At 41.0% G+C, this 23,323-nt stretch overlaps 1 protein-coding gene across 6 annotated transcripts in view; it reads left to right on the top strand.

Annotated features, from left to right (window-relative positions):
• The window catches only part of PLEKHF2 (pleckstrin homology and FYVE domain containing 2), a 35,468-nt gene extending 12,464 nt beyond the window's left edge, over nucleotides 1-23,004 (top strand). For 4 of the 6 annotated variants that reach the window (XM_006272323.4, XM_019495784.2, XM_059723867.1 and 1 more), the window contains exon 2: nucleotides 19,563-23,004. In XM_006272323.4, coding sequence (XP_006272385.1) covers nucleotides 19,577-20,329 — 753 coding nt within the window. In that variant the 5' untranslated portion in view covers nucleotides 19,563-19,576 and the 3' untranslated portion in view covers nucleotides 20,330-23,004. Of the gene's footprint in view, nucleotides 1-1,478; nucleotides 1,588-10,443; nucleotides 10,573-19,562 lie in introns of those variants that run through there. The other 2 variants (XM_019495783.2, XM_019495782.2) reach the window with 2 other exon arrangements.
• Nucleotides 23,005-23,323: the final 319 nt, after the last annotated feature.

Below are 23,323 nucleotides of genomic sequence, written 5' to 3'. Positions count from 1 at the left end.
ACCTTTGTTTGGAATGTCTATGTTAACTTAAATGTACAAAGTGCTGAGTAGATGTATAATATTTCTAAAAGATGGGACAGTAGAAAATGATGTGGTTACTGTCTTGCAAATTTGCTGGTTTGGCTTATGAAAATTGTTCCGTACTAATCCAGGACAATTGCCAACATTTGACATAAATCAGACTTTAGTGATGCCACCAAAGACAACCTTGTTGGTATAGCAGTAGAAATATCAGATAAACTTCATAACCTGATTACTGTTTTGGAAGTCATGTACTTTTTCTAACTTTTTTGAAGGTACAAAGAAATTATAGAAACAGGTTGGATGAAAGGGGGGAAAAAAACACTTCTGTATGTTCTCCCTACTTGGTGTACTGCCTGAAATGGCAACAAAGAATGCCAACCATGTCTGAATGTGCAAACTGAAAGTTAAATTGTTTTTTTGAAAAAGTCAACTTAAAGCTGTTTTTGAGTAGTCAACCTCTATGTCCACAAAGTGTTTTCCACCAGTATTGCTACATTTGTTTAAAACATCCCTTTAACTTAAACTGGTACAACTTTATCCTGTAGACAATATATAATTATTCTGAGTAACAGAAGGAGGAGTTCTAGGTGTTGGCTTTGCAAATCCCTGAAGCAGTAGTCTAACCTGTTTGTTTATAGCACACATTCATAGCAGTAATGGATTTGGCTCTAATGTGGGATAATAAAGACAAGTCATTATTCTGCAAGCCTGCATAATGGAGGAAGTGATGCATTCAAATTCTATTAAAGCAGGAAACATTTTGAAAGTTGTAGAAATTAGAAATATAAGAGGCCTATTATGTCATCCATCTGTTTTATTGCCAGTATTCCCTACTGGGCATTTTTTCTAGTAGTTGGGTTCAGTATCTAAAAGGATAGGGCTATTATATTTTCCTTGAGATTTTTCTAAGCAAGATGCAGTTATCTGGGATGGATTGTTTGTTTCTTTAGCTTTTATAAATCTAGCTTCATTTCTGCTTCTCATAGACTTCTTGTCATCTACAGGCTTTTCTTCATGCCTGACATTTATACCATCTAAGTATTGGGAGACTTTTACCTCTTCTTTCTTAATGAAAGCACTTAACTACCTTCAAATGGAAACAGTCTCAGTAACTTTGGACATATTAGCTCCTTTAGTCTTTCTTCATAAACAGGAATTTTGTTTTTCTCTGATTACAAAAAAAATCACAAATTCTCTGATTTAAAAAAAAACCCAAAAACCCAAATCCATATATTTCCATGATTAAAATGAAATTCCACTGGGGGCCTCCAGCTGCCAGGGCTACAGGGTCAGGGACCTGAGTCTGCAGTCCCCTGCCCCTCCCAGCAGTGCTGAAGCCCTGGCTGTTGCCCGTTGGATGCAGTAGTTGCTGCAGCAGAGTGGAGTGTAAAGCTTGGCTCTCTTCCTCCCCTGCAGGCTGCCTGCTGCAGACTTGGGCTCCCAGCCCTGCTGCCCTGCCCCTGGGGGCCTCTGCAGCCCAGAGGATGGGAGCTGGCATGGCAGGGCAGAGTGGGGCCAGGCAGGGAAGCTCATTGCTGTTGCTGGGAGTTCTGCGCTGTGATGGTGAGTCACCCCCTGCCCACCTGCTGGGCTGCAGAGTTCCCAGGGGAGGGTGGCAGGATGGGGAGCCGCAGTGGCCACCCTGCATCTGCCCCTGCCCTGTGCACAAATTTGGGGGGCATGTGCACACCAATGGGGAGCCCCTCTCCCCCCTGGGTGAGCCACCTGCAGCTGTGTCCTGCTCCCTGCACACATTCTAGCCCCAGGCCCCAAGCCCCACTCGCCACCCCAGCTGGGCAGCAGCCCCAGCCCTACCCAACTCCCTTCCTCCCTCCCTATGGGGGCCTGTATTCCCACCACTGCCACCACACCTACCTGCAGGGAGCTGCTCTTCAGTTGCCTGATGGCCATGTGTATGTGCACATGTATGTAGCACCCCCAGTTGATCACCCTTCTCCCAGACCCCCACCATTTCTTGCATCTTTCTCCTTCAAATGAGAAAATCTGGGTTTTACCATGATTTTTCCCTGGTGAACAGAAAACCCAGATCCCTGCTCATAAATCAGTCCTTCTGGTTTGTCCCCTCATTATTTTTTAATTTTCTTTGAATGCCTTCCAATTTTTCTTTATCATAATGAGAAGGGGTCCACAATTGAATTCTTTATTCTGGAGTAAGTGTGTTCCCTAGGTCAGAGGTTGTAATGGAGCTGATGGGCTATGTGGTAAATGAGTGATTTTAAATGAAGGAAAATAAGGCTGCAGTAATAATTAAAGTGTAACTGCAGAGGGAAGGGTGGAGGACATTGTATCAAATGAAAACTTTGGTTACTGAAACAAATGTCAGAGCTTTTTGATTACTGTAGCCTAGTGATTCTTAACCAGTGTATCATGACACCCTGGGTTGGCTTGAAATCCTTTCAAGGGTGCCGCAAGGTGCCATGCAGTGTTAGAACTGCTAGGTGTGCAAACCATGATTCACCAGATTAACCCAGAGTTTTCAAATAGGAACTCACAGTGCTAAAAACATTCTGATCTGCTGTGGTCCTTCTGTGCTCTTTGCAACAGAAGAATTATCCTATTATTTTTCTGTAAACAAAGAAGAAAACTAAGAGCTAGCATTTTCCAAGGGGTGCCTAGAGTTTGAAAAATTTACTTCTGTATCTCCAACTAATGACTAATGAGCACTGCTTATTTTAAAAAAACAAGGTCAAGAAGCTTCAAGTACCTCCTGTCTGGAAAGAACTGATATAACAGGGACGTCTAGTACAGCAGTGATATGGCTTGCCCATTTAAAAAACTGCTGCTTTCATTTTGTGCCAATACATGATTAACTTGAAAACCTGCTTTGTTAAAGTTTATGTAATTCTCTAAAGTATGTGCTGTATCTTATGTTTGCATAGCACCTAGAACAACATAGCATAAGCCCAACCTGGTTGAGTCATTGTGTTGCTATCATAATATAAAAGGTAAAAGCATAAACCTTTTGAGAGAAGACATCCACATTTTTGTAGCTCCTGTTTCTCCAGAGCACAGGGGCATTAGTTGCAACTTCATCTTACTTTTTTCCAGTGTTACAAGCTGATGTAACTCTTCAGGTGCCACTATTTTACTGTTGCATGAAAAAAAGAATTGTAGTATTGTTTTAAAGAACATTTGCACAAAAACAAAGAACCACATCTATCTGTGGTAAATTGATGTAAATGCATAATAGAAATAAAGTGTCTTTGAGAATATAAATGACTCAACAGTTACTGTTTAAAATTGAAAAATGTTTCACTTCTACATGCAAAACTCAAGCAGCAAGGCCTAATTAGTGCCATGTTTTTATTGCATTTCCACAGCATCTTCTGCACAGTCTCTTGGGTTTGTTTTGGGGGGGAGGGGAGGTGTTGTGGGTTTTTTTTTGGGGGGGGGGGTTGTTTTTAAATAAAAGCCTGGGGCTTTCACAGAATAAAGGAGGTTTTTGGAAATGGAGTTGACTCCATATGTACAATTGAATTTAGATTACAAAATCTGGATGAGAGTTGCATGTGACTACACCATTTTGATACTTTTAAAAAACATTTATGACCAGTCAGGAGGTCTTACTTAAAGGTGTCTTTTTAAGGCACAGGCTATCTAGGTTTTGGAACCATTTCATAAAGCAGAGTTTGTTTTTTCTGATTTGTGTGGAAAAATTGTGAAGTGTTTACAAGTTTGCTTAGCTGAGCAGCTTTCAAGAAACCACTTTTTTCTACTTTAGATTTGGATACAGTTCATATAAGAGTAGTCGCATGTCAGTGATGTATACTGTAAATGTTTTATGTGGCAATAGTGCAAAAAAAGTTGTTTTCTCCTCCTCAGGGTATTTGTGCTAATATTAGCAGAGACTGCAGTGAAACAGGGCTGGGAGGATTAAACTTGGTTCTAGTGTCCCCTTAGTTGGGGACTTACCTATAAAAGTAGTGAAGCTTCCATGATGTCAGGTGATTTTTTAAGCCTCTTTACTTAAAATAGTGGAAACTGTAGTCTTGTTCCTGTTTGGTTTAGACCTGTTTTGGTGTATTTTTAGTCATAGGAAATTGATTTAAGAAGCGTCTTCACAGAGATTTACACCTTAAGTTAAATTAATGTCACTTCCTTGTGCAGACAAGGCCCAAGATACTGTGAATAATGATATAAGATGCTGTATATAAGACAGTGTGATATGGAAACTAGCACTGTCAAAAAATACTTAACTATACTGAGCATTTTTATTTTGTAGTAAATTTTCAGAAGCTGTGAATACTAGAATAAATAATCTTGCTGCTATAGTAGCCTGATTAACTTGGAAAAAAATTACATTTATTTCTTGATCCTTCAAACAGTGAACTTTCTAAAGGCTGCTTACAACAGAATGAACTAGCAGCTTTCTCGCTTGCAGGCAATCTTTCTCCGTCCTTCATCAGCAACTTGCTTGCCTTGAGATTAGGAGTTCTGCTCACAGGCCAACCAGTATGTAGAAAACTCTCCTTCTCCTAACAGATGTTATTATTCTGATCTCTAGTTTAGATTGCGGTACTTGGAGTTAAATATTTTTCATTTTATGCATGCATCTACGTGATGCGACTGATCTCATTAAATACATGTGGTAATCATATGAATGGGTGTACAGCCTGCACCTCTTCCCAGTTGGTTCCTGTAGACCTCAAACCAGTGATGACAGAGTACATATTATCTATGTTAATCATGCTATGAATTTCAGGGTTCTTCAGTTTTTCCTCTCTACAAAAGTGTCAGAGGAATGATAGGAGTAGCATAAAGAGAAACATAGTTGGATTCTATTAAGAAATCAGCTGAAGAAATAAAAGCAAATTTTTAGAGAAACCTGTAGTACTATTGAGTTTTACTAACTGAGGCTTGACAATGTACCTGGTGTGTTTTATGGGTGGCTCCCATAATTTGTTTTATCCCACTGGCTCAGCAGCAGTAATTGTCACCTGTGTGGCAACAGTGGTGTAGGACAAGGGATGTCAAAGCTATGGCTTACAGGCCAGATGTGGCCTGTGGAGCTTTCACTGTCCCATGGGGGTCTCAGAGGGGCTGAGAACTTGAACATGGGATGAACAGGAACAGAGGTTGAGAGCAGAGGGGTCCAGTAGGCAATAGCCGTCACCAAATCCCGAGCTTCAGATCTCTGCTGGGTCCATGTGTTTGTGATGGGCAAGTGAATGGTGACTGTCTGCATTCCTATGCCACTACTTGAATCATACACAGGTAGCCTCTTTCATTTAGGGGCTCATTATGCTTAAACTGTTAAGTAAATGATTAAGGGGCCTGGTACTATAAAACCTTGCTGATACGAAACAGGCACCCTTTAATAAATACTACTTCCAGTACAGGCAACCCCCGCTTAACACTCTTAATTGGTTCCGGGAAAAACGAGCATTGAGCAGAACCGTGTTAAGCGAAACCCATTTCCCCATGGGCATTAATGTAAATAGAAATAATTGGTTACTGCTGCTTCTTGCCATAGGTTCTCACCATTGCCACTGCTTCTCTCCACTCCTCCCTGCCCGCCAGCCGCTCTGGAACCATAAGCCAGCCAGGGCCCCCGGCTCTAGTGCAGGCCCCGAGCTCGTGCCCGCCCACCCACTCACTGCCACTCGCCACTTCTTGCTGCCGCCACTTCACTGAACACTATAACGAAATTGGCTCAGCGCTATAACAAAACTGGCTTGGCGCTAAGTGAAATCAGGTATGAATTTTAAATGAGCACTATAGTGAAATAATGTGGTTTCACTTAACGCTAAGGGGGCGTTGCCTGTATTGCCAAACATCGTGACCTCCCCAACAGCGACAGCAGCCCGAAGATGCATACTATTTGCCAAAGTCTGTGCTGGATACCTGTACATATGTCTCCACAGATTCTAGAGCCAGACTTGGAAGAGGGCTTTGCTGAGAGAACTTCAGTTTGGTGGGGTTTTTTTGTTTTGTTTTGCCTTGGGGTTTATTTTGTTGACTGGACACAGGCAGAAATCTTGTTATCAAACTCACTTGGTCACTGAAAATTAATCCTTTGTACTGGACGAAAACTGACTAATCTGTAGGTTGTAAACAAAGTGCACAGTTCAATGTAACGCATTTTCTGGCATGCCCCACACTCCCAAATATCACATACCTGCCTTGTTTTGGGAAGGCAGAAGGCCATGAGCTCTCTCTCTGCAATGACTGGAAAAATCTTGACTGTATGGAGCAGAGGCAGAGCCTGCTCTTCCAGTCCCTCATCCTCCCTTGCTGCTCAGACAAAAGCTAGTACAGTGTTTCTTATTCCTGGGGACGCAGCAAGGGATCGGAGGTGCTTTGTTAACCAGGGCGCCTCTTGGGGTAACAAGGAACAATGGTCACAAACTAACAGAGAGCAGATTTAAGCTAGACATCAGGAAAAGCTTCTTCATGGTAAGGGTGGCCAAAATTTGGAATGGGCTTCCAAGGGGGAGGTGGTGCTGTCCCCTACCTTGGGGGTCTTTAAGAGAAGGCTGGATAGGCATCAGGCTGGGGTCATCTGACCCCAGCACTCTTTCCTACCCAGGCAGGGGGTCAGACTTGATGATCTGTTGAGGTCTCTTCCGACCACAGCATCTATGAATCTATGAAGGGGTTCTTGCATCTTGCTGGGAAACATTTATGGTACCTGTCCACTAGTGTATAAAGGATCAGAAGGACCACTTACAGCCACTTCCTTTTAAAGAAGAAAAGTCCTTCTCCAGTTTTGAACTATTTCATCCATGGGCATAATATTTCTAAGAAATATTTCTTAGATATTAAAGTTATCTATCCATCCATCCTCTGTTGAAACAGGAGTTTGGTCACTGATGTCTTTAAAACTTCGGTAGGGTCAATATTTAATCCAGAATGGTTTAAGCTTTCTCCTTGGTTTATGGACTCGATTCCAGATTGGGTTGTGTTTTTCTTAGCTCTGTTTGAGAAATGCTGCTTTAGTGTGTGTTTTGAAGACTGTTCGTTGGGAGGAAATATGAGAGGTAATATGACTACTCCATAGTTTTCTACACTGAGGGTTTGTCCTACAGCTTGACCTAAAATCCTATTCTCACCCATATGACTTCTTCAGTCAACTGGGGTGGTTCTTTTAACTCCACATCTGGCCCATCAGTAGGTATTGAGTGCAGCTTGAGTTAGCAGCTATCAAAATATGCTAACACAGTCATTGCCTTGAGTTTAAGTGTTTTTACAGTGCAGCCTTGAGCAAGGGTAACTTGAGAGGAGTTAGCTCTACAATGAAGACATATTTAGGTGGTCAACAAGAGGCTAGGGGCTTTCAGAGCAGGGATGTGAGGGATGGCATGGTAACTGGGGCACTCGCTTTTGGGAGACCTGCGTCATCATTAACTTCCTGTATAATGATACTTCAAAAGGGTATTGCGATGCTTGAATACCACAGTGATGCAAACTGTACAGGAACTAGTTCCAGGACTGTGGAAGGACCTTGAAAAAGAATAGGAAAACTATCTCTTCAATCTTTCAAATTTTATATAGGGGTTAGGGTGGATGGTAAGCTGAATGAGTCAAAACTGTGCTTTTTTTTTTTTTTACAACAAAAAACCACTAGCATACTGGCTTGTGTTAACAGGAACATTGTCTGCAAGTTGAGGGAAGTGATTCTTTCACTATATGCAGCACTGGTGATGCCTCATCTGGAGTACAGTGTCCAGTTTTAGGCATTTCTCTCTAAGAAAGACGCAGACAAATTGGGGAGTCCAGTGAGGGGAAAAGCAAATGATTTAGAGGTCTAGGAAACAGTTTATGAGAAGAGGCAGGAAGAACTAGGATTATTTGGTCTGAAAAAGAGAAGACTGAAGATTGATAAATCTTCAAATACAAAAGGATTGTTATAAAGAAGATGGTGATAAATTATTCTTTGTGGCCACAAGAGACAGGACAAGAAATAATGGTCTTAAATTACAATGAAGGAATTTAGATTAGATATTAGAATTTTATTTTTTTTTTTTAAACCATGAGGGTGTGTTAAACCCTGGAACAGATTATTGGGAGAGGTTATGGAATTTCTGTCTTTGGAAGTATAAAAGCAGGTAGATGTATGTTGGGAGGATGATGGTTTAGGTGGAGATGATCCTGCCTTGAGCAGCAAGTCAGACTTGATGGCCTTCAGAGGTCCCTTCCCCCCTGTTTTCTCTCTGATCCTATGACCATAATGGAATCAGGACTGTTACATTTTGGCTAATCAGAGTTGTCTGACATGGCAAACTTTTCAGTAATAACTTGTTTTATCTTCTTGGCTTTCCTTTCCTCTTCTAAAGATCTGTCGTATCTTATTTAGAAACGTGTTTTAAACAGGACAATATTCACTAACAGCATATGTCTTTAAAAAATATTTAAAAGATTATGCCCTAGTACTTTTCTTTGGTCAGATGTCAGACCTTTTTTTTTTTTCCTGAACTTTTCACTTCCAGATATGTAAATAAATAATCTCTGTTCACTCTCTTAAGTAGTATGGTGATCATAGAATAGTAGGGCTATACAGGACCTCCAGAGGTCATCTAGTCCAAGCCCCTGCCTAAGGCAGGATCAACCCTAGCCAAATCATCCTATATTAATTTGTTGTTTAACATATTAGCAAAACTACAGAGTCAACCTCAACACAACCACAAGACATAACAGCTTAATTTGTCACAGGTTAAGGTGGGGAATCACAGCGGCCAATGTTATGCTGCTACAAAGGTTGTTACAACATGCTTGAGAGATCCAAGCACTAAGTCCCCTGCTACAGAGCAAGGGAACCTGTCATGTCATCTGTCCCCCGTGTGCCCCCCCCATCTGTCCATGGAGTAAAATGCTTTCCAGACTCCAAAATAGGCCATCAGTCAAACCCTGAGTAGAGTTTGTATCCTCTAGCTAGGAACCTCTGAGTTTGTCACAGCAGGAGCATTGGTACACCCCAGTCAAAACCCTAGCCTTGGCTCTAGCGAACCTCCAGTACTAGGGGTGCACCAATAAAGATTTTTTTGGCTGATACCGATGGCCAGCTATTAACTAGCCATATCAACTGATACTGATCCAGTTGCTGATATGCAGCCCTGCAGGTTGGAGAGCAGTGTCCGGCCAGTAAGGCTGTGGTCGGGAAGGGGCATGGGGTGTCAGATCGAGGCCCCGATGGTAAGGAAGGGAATGGGGCTGGGGCAGCCAGGGCAGGACAGGGTATGGGATGGAGCTGCGGACGGCTTGTCCATGGGGAAGGGGGTGGCTCCTGCTGATGTGTGCACACCCAAGGGAGGCATAGGGGGCATGTGTCTCTTGGATTTTTGCACAGGATGAAGGTGGGCTGTATACCATGGGCTGGGGCCAGGGGCTGCACTGACCTCTTCCCAGCAGGGTTGCTGGGCTGGGGGTGATGCTTGGGGCAGCCAGTGGTGCTGGGAGGGGGGTGCTATGGTGTGGATTATGGTCACCCCAGAATTCCCTGTAGCCTGTCCCCCCCCCCCCCCGGTGCTGCCACTGCCTGCCCTACGCTTACCCACCCCAAGCACAGCTCTGGCCCAGCTCCCCCACCAGGATTTGGCTGGCACAGCCCCTGGCCCCAGCCTGCGATAGGCAGCCTGCCCTTGCCCCATGCACAAATCCAGGGGGCACCTGCCCCCATGCCTCTTCCCGGGGGGGGGGGGTGCTGTGGTGGGAGCTGCCCCCTGCACCTCGTGGACTAGCTTTCCACAACTCCATGCCATGTGCCACCCGTGCTGGGCAGTGCCTGCCCCAGCCCCACTCCCCACCTTACCATGGGGGCCTTGATTTGCTCCTCCACCTTGCCACGTTCCCTCCACTGACTTACCAGCCAGGCATTGCTCTCCAGGCTTCTGGGCTGCATTCCTGGCCATGTTCGTGTTGCGGCTGCACGCATTCACACAACGTTTATCAGTGACGTTTCAGTCACATCAGCCAAAAAAACCCAATTGCCGATGATGTCAATTTTCCTTTTATTAGTGCTGATATGATATGGACTGATATATTGGTGTACCTCTGCCCAATACTTCTGAGGAATGTGGACAAAAAAATCGCCTCTACATGTAGATATAGAAGTGGGAGGAAAAAAATCCTTCTCGGCCCCATGTGACAATCAGCAAAGCCCAGAAGCATGGGAAATACCCATAGTAGAACATAGGCAATATAATTGGAGAACTGAGTGAAGCAGAGAGGCAGGAGAATCCTGCTTTTTTTCATGCCCCTCCACCCACCCCAGGAAACATGATGGTATATAAAGGACTGATGCTGGAATATCCATCTATTCCTGAGATTAAATTACCGTATGTAATCTTAGTGTGCATTGGGGAGAATAGCTGCTTTAATAATAATACATAACAAGCTCCAACATTTATTTGTGTAATTAAAGAATTTATATATTACAGCAAGCTAACTAAAGGAGTTTCAGTACAAGAAACTTCAATAGCAAGTCAGGCTTTGTGCAGAATCTTCAAGATGGGAGTGCTGTTTTGTCCCTCAAGATCAATATTACAACTTGGATTCTTCAGGAAAGCTGAAATACCGAAAGGTCAGCAGGTAGGAGGCTGTTGACTTAAAACATTTACAAAGCATCATTTGAAATTCACTTTGTCAGAACACATCATGTGAATTTTGATAGCGCTAGAAAGTGCTTCTGTTCAGTAATGCTGTACAGAAGGAGCATTCAGGAAGGCATGCGTGGCTTAACACTAACTGCATTTGTATGCATAATTGTTACTGTGTGTGCTTGGGAGCAAGGGAGGAGGTTTGACTTTGGCGAAATTTGTAACTTTTTTCATTTACTAAATTACATTAAGTAGGATCCATTCAGGTTCAGAAATCTATTTTTATTTTTAAATCTCATTACAAAATACTCTAGTGTGTTTCTGCTGAAGGGATTATTTCTGATATTCTGTTAAAGAGCAACATTACTGCAATATAAGCCTATAATGATATAGGCTCAGAATTCTGTACCTAGAGCCAATTCTAATTTGACCTATTAAACCATATCCAGGGTTCAGAGTACTTCCTGACTTCTAAATCTGTAAAATTTTTGTGCCTTTTAATGTTAATTTAAGATGAAGTCAAACCATTTTTCCCCACGAGTGATGGATAACATCACCAGAACTTGTTTCATCTTGCTTATACATATTATAATGCATTTAATGCCACTGGCTGGCTGATCCTACAAATGGAGTGCCTTTTCCAATGTTGTGTGGAAATTCAAAAGGCTTTGAACTAAAGTTTTAGCTATAGATGCCTGTAAAATATAGAAGAAAAGTCACAAGTGCTGTAGCATAGAAGTTTAAACAATTCAACCCTAAAGTTATATGGGTGCACTGATAAAGATCTTTTTGGCCACTACCTTGTCATGACCCAAGGGTATGATTTTGTGTGTGCTTCGGCACTGCAGAATTATTTCCTGCCACGAGGAGCTTTCTTTGCCCGGTGCAATTCTCAGTTGCATAGAGAAAACCCCGGTGCAAAGGAGTTCCCGCCATTCGCATGTAGATTTGTATCCCACTATTGGCTGTTTCTAAATTATTCCCACGTGGCGGCTAGCGATTGGCTTGCTAGCCATATAAGAGGCTTGAGCGGTTTCCACCCAAGTTGGAGATTTCCGGGGAGGACCTCATTTAGGAGGACTCCACATCCATCTCGTGGAGAACTCTAAGCTCTTAGAGGAGGATACAGGGGCCTGATCAACCTCTAGCCTCTCCCCGTCGCCGCCTGATCCCTCGACGTACCCTTCCCTGCGCGCTCAGTCCACGGAGCCTAGCAAACTTCGTGTGTGTGTGTGTATCCAGAGCTCTTTCCGGGTTTAAGAGGCTCGAGTTTTCTATGGGTCTTGTTTGAGTGAGTTTTGTAACTGCAACTTAAGCGAAGTTTTTCCTGCCTGCGCTGCCACCATCTACGGTGTAAGTAAAATAATCTTTAATCAACCGCTACGCGTCCGTGCCTAATTCTAGTCCGCCGTGCCGAATTCCCCGACCCACGAGCCAGGGCTGCTGGCCACAGCCCGCCGCGCGCCCCCGAAAGCCTCGGACCGCTCCCGGCCTGCACATACCTATGGCTGATTTATTAACCAGCCATATTGGCCGATACTGATCCAGTTGCCAGTGTGCAACCCTGCAGCTTGGAGAGTAGCGTGCGGCCTGTAAGTCCTGTAGGGACAAAGAGGTGGGGGTGGGGCAGATCAAGGCCCCCACGGTGAGGGAGGGAGTGGGGCTTGGGCAGAACCTGCCCAGCCAGGGCAGGTTGGGGTGCACGTGGCTCGGGGGTATGGGAGGGGGCGGCTCCCACTGCTGCACACACCCCTGGAATAGGTGTGGGAGGAAAATTCCCCCTGGATTTGTGGGGGCAAGAGCAGGCTGCCTGCTGTGGGCTGGCACTGTGGGGGGCTGCTCTGGCCTCTTCCCACTGGGGGGGGGCTAGGGTGGGGTGGGTGATGGCAGCACTGAGAAGGGGAGCTATAGGGTGGGCTACAGCCACCCCAAAATTTTGCCGTTGGATAAATCTCCCAGCGCTGCTAATCTGCCCCCGCTTGCCCTGAGACCGGCCCCCTTCGCTCCAGCCTGCAGCAGGCAGCCTGCCCTCACCCTGTGCACAAATCTGGGGGACATGTGCCCCCCCCCCCCCCCCGCACGCATTCCCCAACGAGTTGCCCATGGTTCCTTCCCATGTGCAGTTCTGGCAGGACAGTGCCTGCCCCCAGCCCCATTCCCTCCATCACCAGGGGAGCCTCAATCTGTTCCCCTCCACACCCCTTCCTCCTCCTTTCCCCCCCACCCCCCAACAGATTTACCGGTAGGACGCTGCTCTCCAAGCTGCCGGGCTGCATTCCTGGCCACGTGCGTGCTGCAGCTGCATGCATGAATGCAGCATTTATCAGGGACATTATCAGCCACATAGGCCAATAAAAGCCGATTGCCAATAACATCAGTTTTCCCTTTATTGGTGCCAATATGATGTGGCTTGATGTATCAGTTAACCTCTATTATATGAGAAGACAAAAAAGGTTTATAGCCAACCTGGCTAATCTGTTGCCATTGGGGACTCAACATTTTAGCCTACAATGGATGCTTGATACCATTTTTATGTAGTTGTCAAAGGAAATGATTCTTTGAGCCATTCTCTGCATTTTTTAAACTGAAGTGTGCTAATCTTCTTGTCTCTTTTGGGAGTAGTTGGCATTGCATAAGACTTGCATTCTGTCTCTTCAGTCTTCATCCGCAAGAGTGTAAGATTTGCCTTGTTGGGTCAGATCTGCGTCCTTTCTAATCCAGTGTCTGGTTTGTGACATTGGCCAGTACCAGATGCTTTGGAGAAAGTTATAGGAATTTTTGTAGTAAACAGATGCTGGGAAATCTGTAACCTGTATTAAGGTTTATCAAATCTCATGTTAAGATATTCCTTTTGAAACTTTAATAATTATTATCTCTAGATGTTTTTTATATCCAGTTATTTATTCCACTGCCTGCAGCTTAGGGAGCCTCACTGAACTCGAGGCACGCTTCTGATAACCTTTGGGGATTAAGTGGCATCCAGTTTGCAAAACTGGTTTGCATCGTAAATTGCTTACCTCCTTGTAGTTGGGGGTGTGGGATCAGCCAGGCAGGTACAAGCCTGAACTTGCACTTGTCTGCTCTTCTCCTCACAGCTCGTATCATATCAGCTTCAAAGGGTCAGTCCTACTGTACCATGGTTGAGAATCACTGATGTATCCAAACATTTAATCTGATTAAGGTCAGTTACAGTGTTCCCCACAGTTGTATTGTAATTAGGTGGGAAAGAATTTCATAGACGTTAGGACTGGAAGGGACCTCGAAGATCATCAAGTCCAGCCCCCTGCCCCACGGGCAGGAAGTCAATTTCCTTTTATCAGTTTTGAATTTCCTTAATTTCTGCTTTTAATTCAACTTGTCCCTCATTCAGTTTTTCTGTGCCATTCATTATTGTACTTTTTACGTTACATCTACTCTTGGTGTCTTTTATAAACTAAACATTTCTGGTCTTATCACTCCATCTTTGCAAGCTTTTTGCTAGGACTTTTCATGTTCTTGTTTTCCTTGACTGAACCACCTTTATTTCTGTAATACTGTTTTTGAATCTGTATTTGCACTACCTTGTGAATGAATGTATAACATTGATGGATTCCTATTTACCTTTCCATTCGTTACTTTTTTTTTACCACCATTGCGCACTGAGCAGAGGTTTTCATTGAGTTGTATCCAGTAATGCCTAAGTTTCTCTGTCTCTTTTCTTTTTTGAGCTAATGCACACTTGAAGGAGGAAAAATCATTGCTTTATGTTCCTCAGCTCTGAATTTTAATTTTATTCTTGTATCAATTCTGAGAAATGTTTTGGAGCAGCTCCTTAGGCTCCTGTTGCTGTCACCCCAGAGAGGGAGTAGAGAGAGCCTGCCAGCCTCAATGCCTGCTTGCCTCTCTGCAAGAAGGACAGGATAAGAACTTGATTTGGTTCCACCCAGGTATTGAGGAATACATAGCATGTGTGGCTTCCTTCCCATCCAGTGCATTTGGACCAGGTTAAGAAAAGGAGGTAAAGAGAAGTTGAGAATCAGCAGGCAGTGATGACATTGAGGATAGCTGGAATAGCACCATCCACTCCTTCTGATCCCCAGAATTTATTTTGTACCAAAACCTGCATAGCAGCTAAATATAAAAGTTTTACTCCTATTGTGGATTCCTGCATCCTGGGCAAGGCGTATAGGGGTGAATTGTGCAGTTTTGTCATTTGTCAGTTGTTAACACTAAAGTTTTTCTGTATCTCTTTGCTGTTATCTAAGTCTGGAAGCTGAACTGATTTGACCTAAATCGGTTTAATAAATTAGTAACTTTATAACACATCAGAGTGACCATACACAGTTAGTTATTTCACATACATTTGTGGCTTTACAGAGAAATTGAAAGCATGTTTAAATATGACTTTGAAGGCCCATAGTAAATGACAGTGCTTGAATACACTATAGCACTCTGTTTTGTGGTGGGCTGTTCTGTGTAACATCACTGAAGCTAGATTGCTTTTTAAGTTTCTAGTTGAGGAGTCCTTCAGATCATGCCTTGCATGATGCAGTTCTCAGTTTCTGGAAGGCTTCAAAAAACAAGTTTTGTTTCACTCTACTTCTTGTGAAAGTTTGAAGCAGTATCAGCATGAAGATGCATGTAGTCTCAGGGGAGAAAAATCTCTACATCTCTTTGCATCTGGAAAGTTCTAAAGTTTGAAAACTTTTGAAAGGGTTCTTAATATTTGCAGAACTTGGCCATGTGCCACAGGCATATTTCTTCCCTACTAGCATTTTGTAGCAAATGTTTGCTTCATAGGGTTTTTCTGATGTCTTGTCCAAGTATCTGCCTTCTACACTGTCGGGCAGTGTCTGCATTGCTACCCATTTTGAATCCCAGTATTGATTCCATGCTATGGTAAAGTATTTGCTATGGTTTATAAAGAAGTCAGCATCTCTTGGATGAAAGGTAAAATATAAATGACCTTTAATAAATGTATATCTAGTTTTAGTTTTAATTCATAAATACTTTCAACAAATAGAAAGGCTCGTATGTTTAAGAAGTGTAAGAAGGATTGCTGTATTAGCTTTGTTAATTTAAGTTTTAACTAGATACGAAATGTATCATTTAGGTTTTTTTTTACTAAACTGGCTTAATTAACTACTGAAACAACTCAGGGGTTGTTTCAATTTGAGGGGGTGGAGGGAATAGAGAGCAGATCTGGGTGGAGGGGAGTGGAAAGGTAAAAGTAGTTGACTATTAAGAGCATATACACTTTTTGTTCTAGATTTCTGCCTTCACAGAAAAGGGCAGTGCCATTAGTTGCTTTTATTGAGGGGTTGGTGGGAGTAGTAGGTGAATGTATGGCAATTTTTTAAATAAATTTGAAGTCCAGAAGAGTCGCTTGTGATCTAGTTCTTTTCCTGTTTAACAAGGAGTAGAACTTCATTCATAATTCCTGTCCTGAATGTGGGAGCTAGTGGTTTAATACAAGCTGTAGATGCAGTCTCTAGAGCCCATGTTATGGAAGCCCCTAAATCTTGGCTTTAAAATGATCCTAGATCTTAAATAGTTGAGCTTGGTTGGAATGGTTTCCTCTTTGATTCTCCTAGGGTACTGTTCTTTAACCTTAAGAAGAAAAAACAAGCCTTTCACCCCTCCTCCCCAAAGGTTGCAGAACAAGGAGTAATTTTTGCATGTGAGCTTAAAGTTTATGTATCAGATCTTTGGGAGTCACTGAAGCCATTTAGAATTGCTATATTTTCTATGAATTGATTAAAATATGGGGCCAAGAATGTGTTTAAAAAAAAAAAAAATCAGGTATGAAAATCAAAAGTACTGCAGATTGCAGACTAATTTCTTAATTCTTATCAGCAGTTTCTCTTCTATAAATGTTCATAGCTGTTTTTTGTGCCCCATGGGCTGTATGCTTCAACCAGTCAAATGTTCAGGATTACTGAACATTTTTTTTTTTTTACCAAATCTGGGACTGACAGTTTTTGCTTTGAAAATGTAATCGTAAATGGCTGCTCCGAGGAACATGCTCCAGCTTTGGTGTTTTGTCATTTACAAGAGCGTGTTTATTACAAATATAGCACAAAGCAAGTGGTTACACAACTACGGAAAAGAAAATTAATCTGTTCTTTGCAATGAGAGTGGGTGATTACATCTCGGAGCCTCAGACAACAGCTAACAAACAGCCTTTTTGGGACCATGCCCCATCTGCTCTGTGGTACTTTCAGGACTTAGGTTATAGTCGAGGCCATGAACATCCTATTTCTAGGTAAATTATGATTGTCAGCACTGGAGCTTATCGCTTAGTTTGAAACGCTAATTACATTTAAAATTCCTCTTGAGAATTAGTAGCGTATGACTGTATGGGTCTAGGATCCCTCGGTTGCATTTTCCTAGGAGGTGTGGCTGACATGAATTATTGTAGGTGGAACTCAGTCACAAACAAAGATAAGTGGTATGGCTTTCCACATCTTATTAATTGCATACTTGGGTTCCTTGAATATCAATACAACAATAATAGTGTTGTATGGATAATTGTGAAAACTGTAAGTATTGACTTGTTTGTTATAATGTCTTGGACATTTTATTTATGGGGCCATGAAACCTTAGTGATTTTTAATAGTTTCACTGTCCAGGTTTTGAGATTATGTCCAGGAACTAGTTACTACAGTACTTAAACCTCACAAACGGCTCCCTAAGTGACTATGAAAGCCTGCAATGATAAATGTAAACAGATCCAAGAAACCTTTGTTACAGTGAATCTTTTATGCTCCTGCTCGCGCACTCTCTCTCTCTCTCTGTCTGTATACATATATGCATAAATAAATAAGGATTCACTGACAGGTGCGTTTTTGGGGGGGTTTTTTTTTGGGGCGGGGGGTGGATATACCTATAGATCTACACACAATTTTTTTCCTTTCTGTTGTTTATCAGTATAGTAGGAAGCCTTGCTCAAGTTAGAACATTGGCCTGCATCAGATATATTAGTTTACTTACTGGTTCAAATGCTAGAAAACACTTATTAAATTGATTTGGTTAAGTTGGTTTTCACTATCAGTGTTAAGTTGGTAAGTTACTGAATTCAGTTACATAAATCAATCTAAAACTACTTAAGTGTGACACATGGGTTTGCATAGTGTAACAACTTAGAGCAGCATCTAGGGAAGGCCTGAGTGACTGTGACATTGGGAATAGCTCTTCTCTAAGGGTAGTTGCAATAAATTGGAGTATAAACGAGTAGGGAGGTTGTGACGTAGCTGGAGTTGTTTGAGAATGTGATAGCCAAATAAAATCCAGATCATCCTAATTTCAGTCTGGTGCCAAAATGCGATTGTGTCCATTTCTCTCCCCCCCCCCCCCCCCCCGTGTTATACCAGTTGGAAGAATCTGCTGTCTGATTGAAGATTGGACCAGGAGGTACAAAGCAGGAGGTACAAAGTTGAATGAATCCTACTAATGAGCATCACGGGTGGTAATCTGGTCAACAGCTAACCTTGCAGAGGCTAAGATTTCTGCTACCACATGGTTCTTTGATCCTGTGCCAGGAATTGGGCTCCATCTTTTGTATTGATCTCTAACATACAACAAATCCTTTTGCGTTGCTTTCTCTTGGCCACTTTGAGAATTTGTGGGATGAAGTCTCCATTTTCAGCTTGTTTGGAAGTGGTAATTCTTCTTTCTCTCCGATTTTCAGTACCTGCTTCTGTTCTCAGTACTGAAACAAGATAATTCCCAAAAGTCCTTAAAGTTCTGAACGACAGATGTAAAACTGACTTAGTTTCAAGTTTTTTATTGTGTACCACCAAGGCTCTGAACAAAAGAGATGTTGAAGAGTTTTCTGCTGAAATATGAGAACACCTGTATTATATTGCCATTTCTGTTTTATATTTGAAATACTTACTGTCTTTGCAACCTTAAAAATCTAGAAACATATTAGGAGCTTAATGTTTTTTAGAAATTGATAACATAGAGCCCTATTCTTACCAAAGAAAACTTCCCAGTTGCCACTTATAAGTGAGCAAATAGAGTCTTCAGTCTGGAGCTGACTATGAACAATACAACTTAGCAATGCTATGCCTAGTTCAAGGTAATATATACAGTCCTATACTATAAATAGGACAGTGCTAGCTATACTAATGATGAAGAGGTTTTGCTGAATTTATTGTCTTTTTGCTAGTATGTCCTGTATTAATCCTATTAGCATTAACTCTTTATTTCCATGTTGATCCAAATATGCCAGGATGTAAACACTGGAGCTTGAGAAAGATGGCACATGTTCTTGGAGTTGCTATCCAGAAAATAGATGCAGCACATCTACTACATCTGCATATTCTGCACCATCAGTGTGTACTAATTCTTACGTGGAAAGGATGGATATCTTTAAGCTGTGTTTATTAAAATGGGGTATTTATCCCTTGGAGGCAGAAGGAATTGCAGTGAATTTTTAGAACATAAGAAGAGAGGGGAAAAAGGGAAGGCAGAAGAAGGGAAAGGGAAAATATATGGAGAAACATGAACAAGAATAACTCAATAGTATTTCTTGTTGCAGGGGTTTGGTAGTGTGGTTTCAGTGATCAACTTTATTTTTTATCATTTATAACACTGAATTATACATGTACATAGCAGCATATCAAACTTATTTTAATATAGGGTATGTAACTTGGAAAATCTTGAGATTGCTGGTCAAGGAACATGGATGGTAATTTAGTCTCTTGACCTGTCCATCGGATGATTTAACAACAGGGGCACTATTAGCATTGTTCATGGTGGAGATTTGTAATGTAGTTGCATGTCCAGTGGGAACTAAGTGGATCCTTGTCTTTTCAACTATGTCACCAGAGTCATCAGTAGTTGAAAACTGAGCTCTTAGTGATCTTGGCTGCATTTGAAACAAACTGTTTTCCACTGCTATTCTCCTGAACAATTTAAAGTAATTTTATGTTGTTTAGTTGTTTGTAAAATATGACTTTATCTGACTCATTTTATTTTTTTATTGTATTATCTTAGGGTACTTATAAAAGATGGTTGATCGCTTGGCAAACAGTGAAGCAAATACCAGACGAATAAGCATAGTAGAAAATTGTTTTGGAGCAGCTGGTCAACCTTTGACTATTCCTGGTCGTGTTCTGATTGGAGAAGGTGTGTTAACAAAGCTGTGCAGGAAAAAACCCAAAGCAAGACAGTTTTTCTTATTCAATGATATTCTTGTGTATGGAAACATTGTCATCCAGAAGAAAAAATACAACAAACAACACATAATACCATTGGAAAATGTCACTATTGATTCCATCCAAGATGAGGGGGACCTACGCAATGGGTGGCTTATCAAGACACCAACTAAGTCTTTTGCTGTTTATGCTGCCACTGCAACAGAGAAGTCTGAATGGATGAACCACATCAATAAGTGTGTGTCTGATTTGCTTTCCAAAAGTGGAAAGACTCCCAGTAATGAACATGCAGCTGTCTGGGTACCTGACTCAGAGGCCACTGTGTGTATGCGTTGTCAGAAAGCAAAATTTACACCTGTAAACCGTCGTCATCACTGTCGCAAATGTGGTTTTGTTGTTTGTGGGCCATGTTCTGAAAAGAGGTTTCTTCTCCCAAGCCAGTCCTCCAAGCCTGTACGAATTTGCGACTTCTGCTATGATCTTCTTTCTAGTGGGGAGATGACTACTTGTCATCCCACTAGATCAGACTCCTACAGCCAGTCACCTAAATCCCCTTTAAATGACGTATCTGATGATGACGACGACGATGATGACAGCAGTGATTAAGGACCAAAAAAGCTTTTCCATTGTGTTACAATTGGTGTTTTAAACCATAAAGAGCTGCTTTTCAGGAAACCTATAGTCGGAGTTCTCTCAAAATTCTGTTCTAGCCATAAAATTTGCCTGAGTATCTTCAACTACAGTGTGCCTCCAATACATGAATTTTCTAGACAATACGTTCGTTTTTCACTATTCTGCAGGGATAGACTGTTGCAAATGTATCAGATTTTTTCCATCTTATACTTGAGTTATGTCTAGATTAGACTTTTGTGGAAGTTTGGAAAATTAAGCATATCTTTTTATTTAACAACATGCATCCTTCTTTTGATAGTGATACCTTATTTCTGTGTGGTTGGGATTTTTTTGGAAGGTGGGATTAAAATGTGCATGAAACGGTGATAAATCTTTTGGTAAATTCCAGCAAATGATTAAGTTTTTCTAACCATGCTTGGGTAATGATGAATTGACTGAACATATTGAGACATAACTGTCTACTTGAATTTGGAAATCTTTTGGTTTTTTGTTTATGATGACTTTGTATACCAAGCAGTGCCTTGTAACAATTGTGCTGATTCAGGAAGAAACAAACTTGCTGCATGCTGTCTGAATTTGCATGACACAGTTATCTGAAATAATTATTGGTGCTATTAAAAACAATTGCTGTGTGCTTAAAATAGGATATTGAAAAGAGCACAAAGGTGGACATGTCATGGCAGTGGCTGGCTGAGATCTGAATTGCAGTCTGATTTTTTTTTTTGCAAGGAGACCCCAAGCTCTCATGCAAATTAATGGGATTTCATTCACACTCATCACATTGCAGGGTTGGGATCTGGATTGTAAATTCAGCATGTTCTTCACAGGGATATTTGGATTTTTTTTAAAGTCTTTTGAAGAGCTGTATTTTAAGAGGTATCAAGTAATAGTTGGTAAATGTGTAGCTTAATTTGGATTATGAAGGTGATGTAGCATATTCCCTTGGAAAGTTACAGTTTTGAAATTGCTTCCCAAACACAACACTAACTTTTTTATTGCTAGCCAGTGGCATTTTTTTAGACAAAGCTTAGAATTTTATTTTTTAAATAAGCCACTGTTGGCTGGAAATCTACAGTCTGCAGAGACCCTAGCAAAAATGTCCCTCCTTTATACACAGCTGACCTCGAGATATAAGTGGAATGCAAATTAGTTCATTTTAAATGGTATACCCAGGACCATGAACACTGTAACTAAGTTATAAAATGGTCAGTGCAGAAAATGTCTCTAACAGTATTCACTTTACTTTTTAATAAGTCCTTACCCTGTTCCTATATATATGTAAAAGTTTAGCTTTTTGAAGATTTGTAAAACTCAAACATATGTTGACATTTCTATATTTTTATAATAGTAGTAATCAATTCTGATGTGGAAAAAACCCTCTGAAGTTGTACGGAGATATAATATCAACTGATTTTATAAAAACATGATTGTTGAATTTGTATGTAGATCTTTGTTTATAAAGTGACAATTTCTGCACTGTTTGCCTTGACTGGCAATAATTGGGTTAAGTATTTATTGAATAAACAATCCATGCTGCATATTGCACTAGTCTCCCAATCTGTACATTGTAACAATATAAGAGTTATTTTAAAGAAATTAAAGCTATTTAGATTTATAATCTTCACTTCAGTGCCCAATTATCTGAATGCAATTAATATGAGACGTACTACATGAACAGTCTGTATACATTACTTCAAGTGAAAATTGTTACAATAGGTTTAGATTGGAGTAAGAGGAACTGTCTTTTGTTTTCAACTGAAAAATAACCTCTTTAAAAAGTGCTAAAGAATAAAGTTGACCTTCTTTGAACTATTTTTAAACAGGGAATACACTTTCTGGATTAGAGTGTAAGGGCCAGGAGAAATCTTCAGAATTACTAGAAAAGCAATAAACAGTTGTATGTACTCAAAAGGATAGCTAGAATATATTGTAGTGTATTCTTATTCCTTGGCAGGAAGCTGACTTACAGAATTGAGGAAAAATTGACTGTTCAAAGACAGCATTTTCAAGCAACAAATCTTAGCTTTGTAATTTTAGTACTTGTAAAACTATTTTTATTTCTAAAATGGAGACTGTATTTACATTTTTGGGAAAAAATCATTCAGATTCCCTTGTGTATATCTGTACTAATGATTAAGTTTAGCTTCCTTTTTTCTTAAGCTATCGCATACACAATTAATACTTACTTGTCTTGCTTCAGAATTCCATCCTTTTGTGTACTTTTACAGTTTGTTTGTATGGTGTGCTTAAGTTTTCAGCACTCTTTTTCCTGAGATGAAATCTTTAAATTTCTACTTGTATTTCTGCAGTATTGTCTTGCATTTACTCAAAATCCATAGTAACCTGTGAATGAAATTTGCACTGTACTGCACTGATTCCTGAAGCTGTAACCAAACTAACATCTGTGTCTGTGGTTGTACTGATGGTGGGGAATATCACCGTTTCATCTGAAACTGCTTTTGGGAACATATAAAAGTAGCTGTGGTTTTGGTAATATGCATACCCCATTGTGGTGTTGCTTTAAAAAAGTGTAAAATTAATCTTTTTCTTGTATTTTTCAAATTCTTGAAAGGGCTTGATACATCATTTGTAATCTTGTTTTGTCATGTTTACTAATTTTACTTACAAATATAAGGTGTTAGCTCCAAGTCCATGTGTGTTTTACTTTTTTGATCACAGATCTTCAGGATGCAACAGTGGCTTGAAACAGATAGTGGAGTATCATGAGACAGTAGTCATAATTTTATAAAGATTACAAATATAAGGTAATATCAAATGTTCAGTTTTAGGAGTGGGCAAAATTAATTAACCTGGTAGGGGAAGCATGCAAATACCAGGTATCAGAATAATCATGCTTGTAGATTCATACATGATCTAATAATCTAATGAGTTTTGTATTATTAACTACATTCAGCTGATCCAGATATGGATGCAGTACAGCAAAAATGAAATCTTGTCAGAATGAAA

This window comes from Alligator mississippiensis, chromosome 3 (genome assembly GCF_030867095.1).
Source record: "Alligator mississippiensis isolate rAllMis1 chromosome 3, rAllMis1, whole genome shotgun sequence".
Classification (NCBI taxonomy): domain Eukaryota; kingdom Metazoa; phylum Chordata; order Crocodylia; family Alligatoridae; genus Alligator; species Alligator mississippiensis.
The sequence above is the reverse complement of the archived record's forward strand: the minus strand, read 5'-3'. Positions and strand labels throughout refer to the sequence as shown.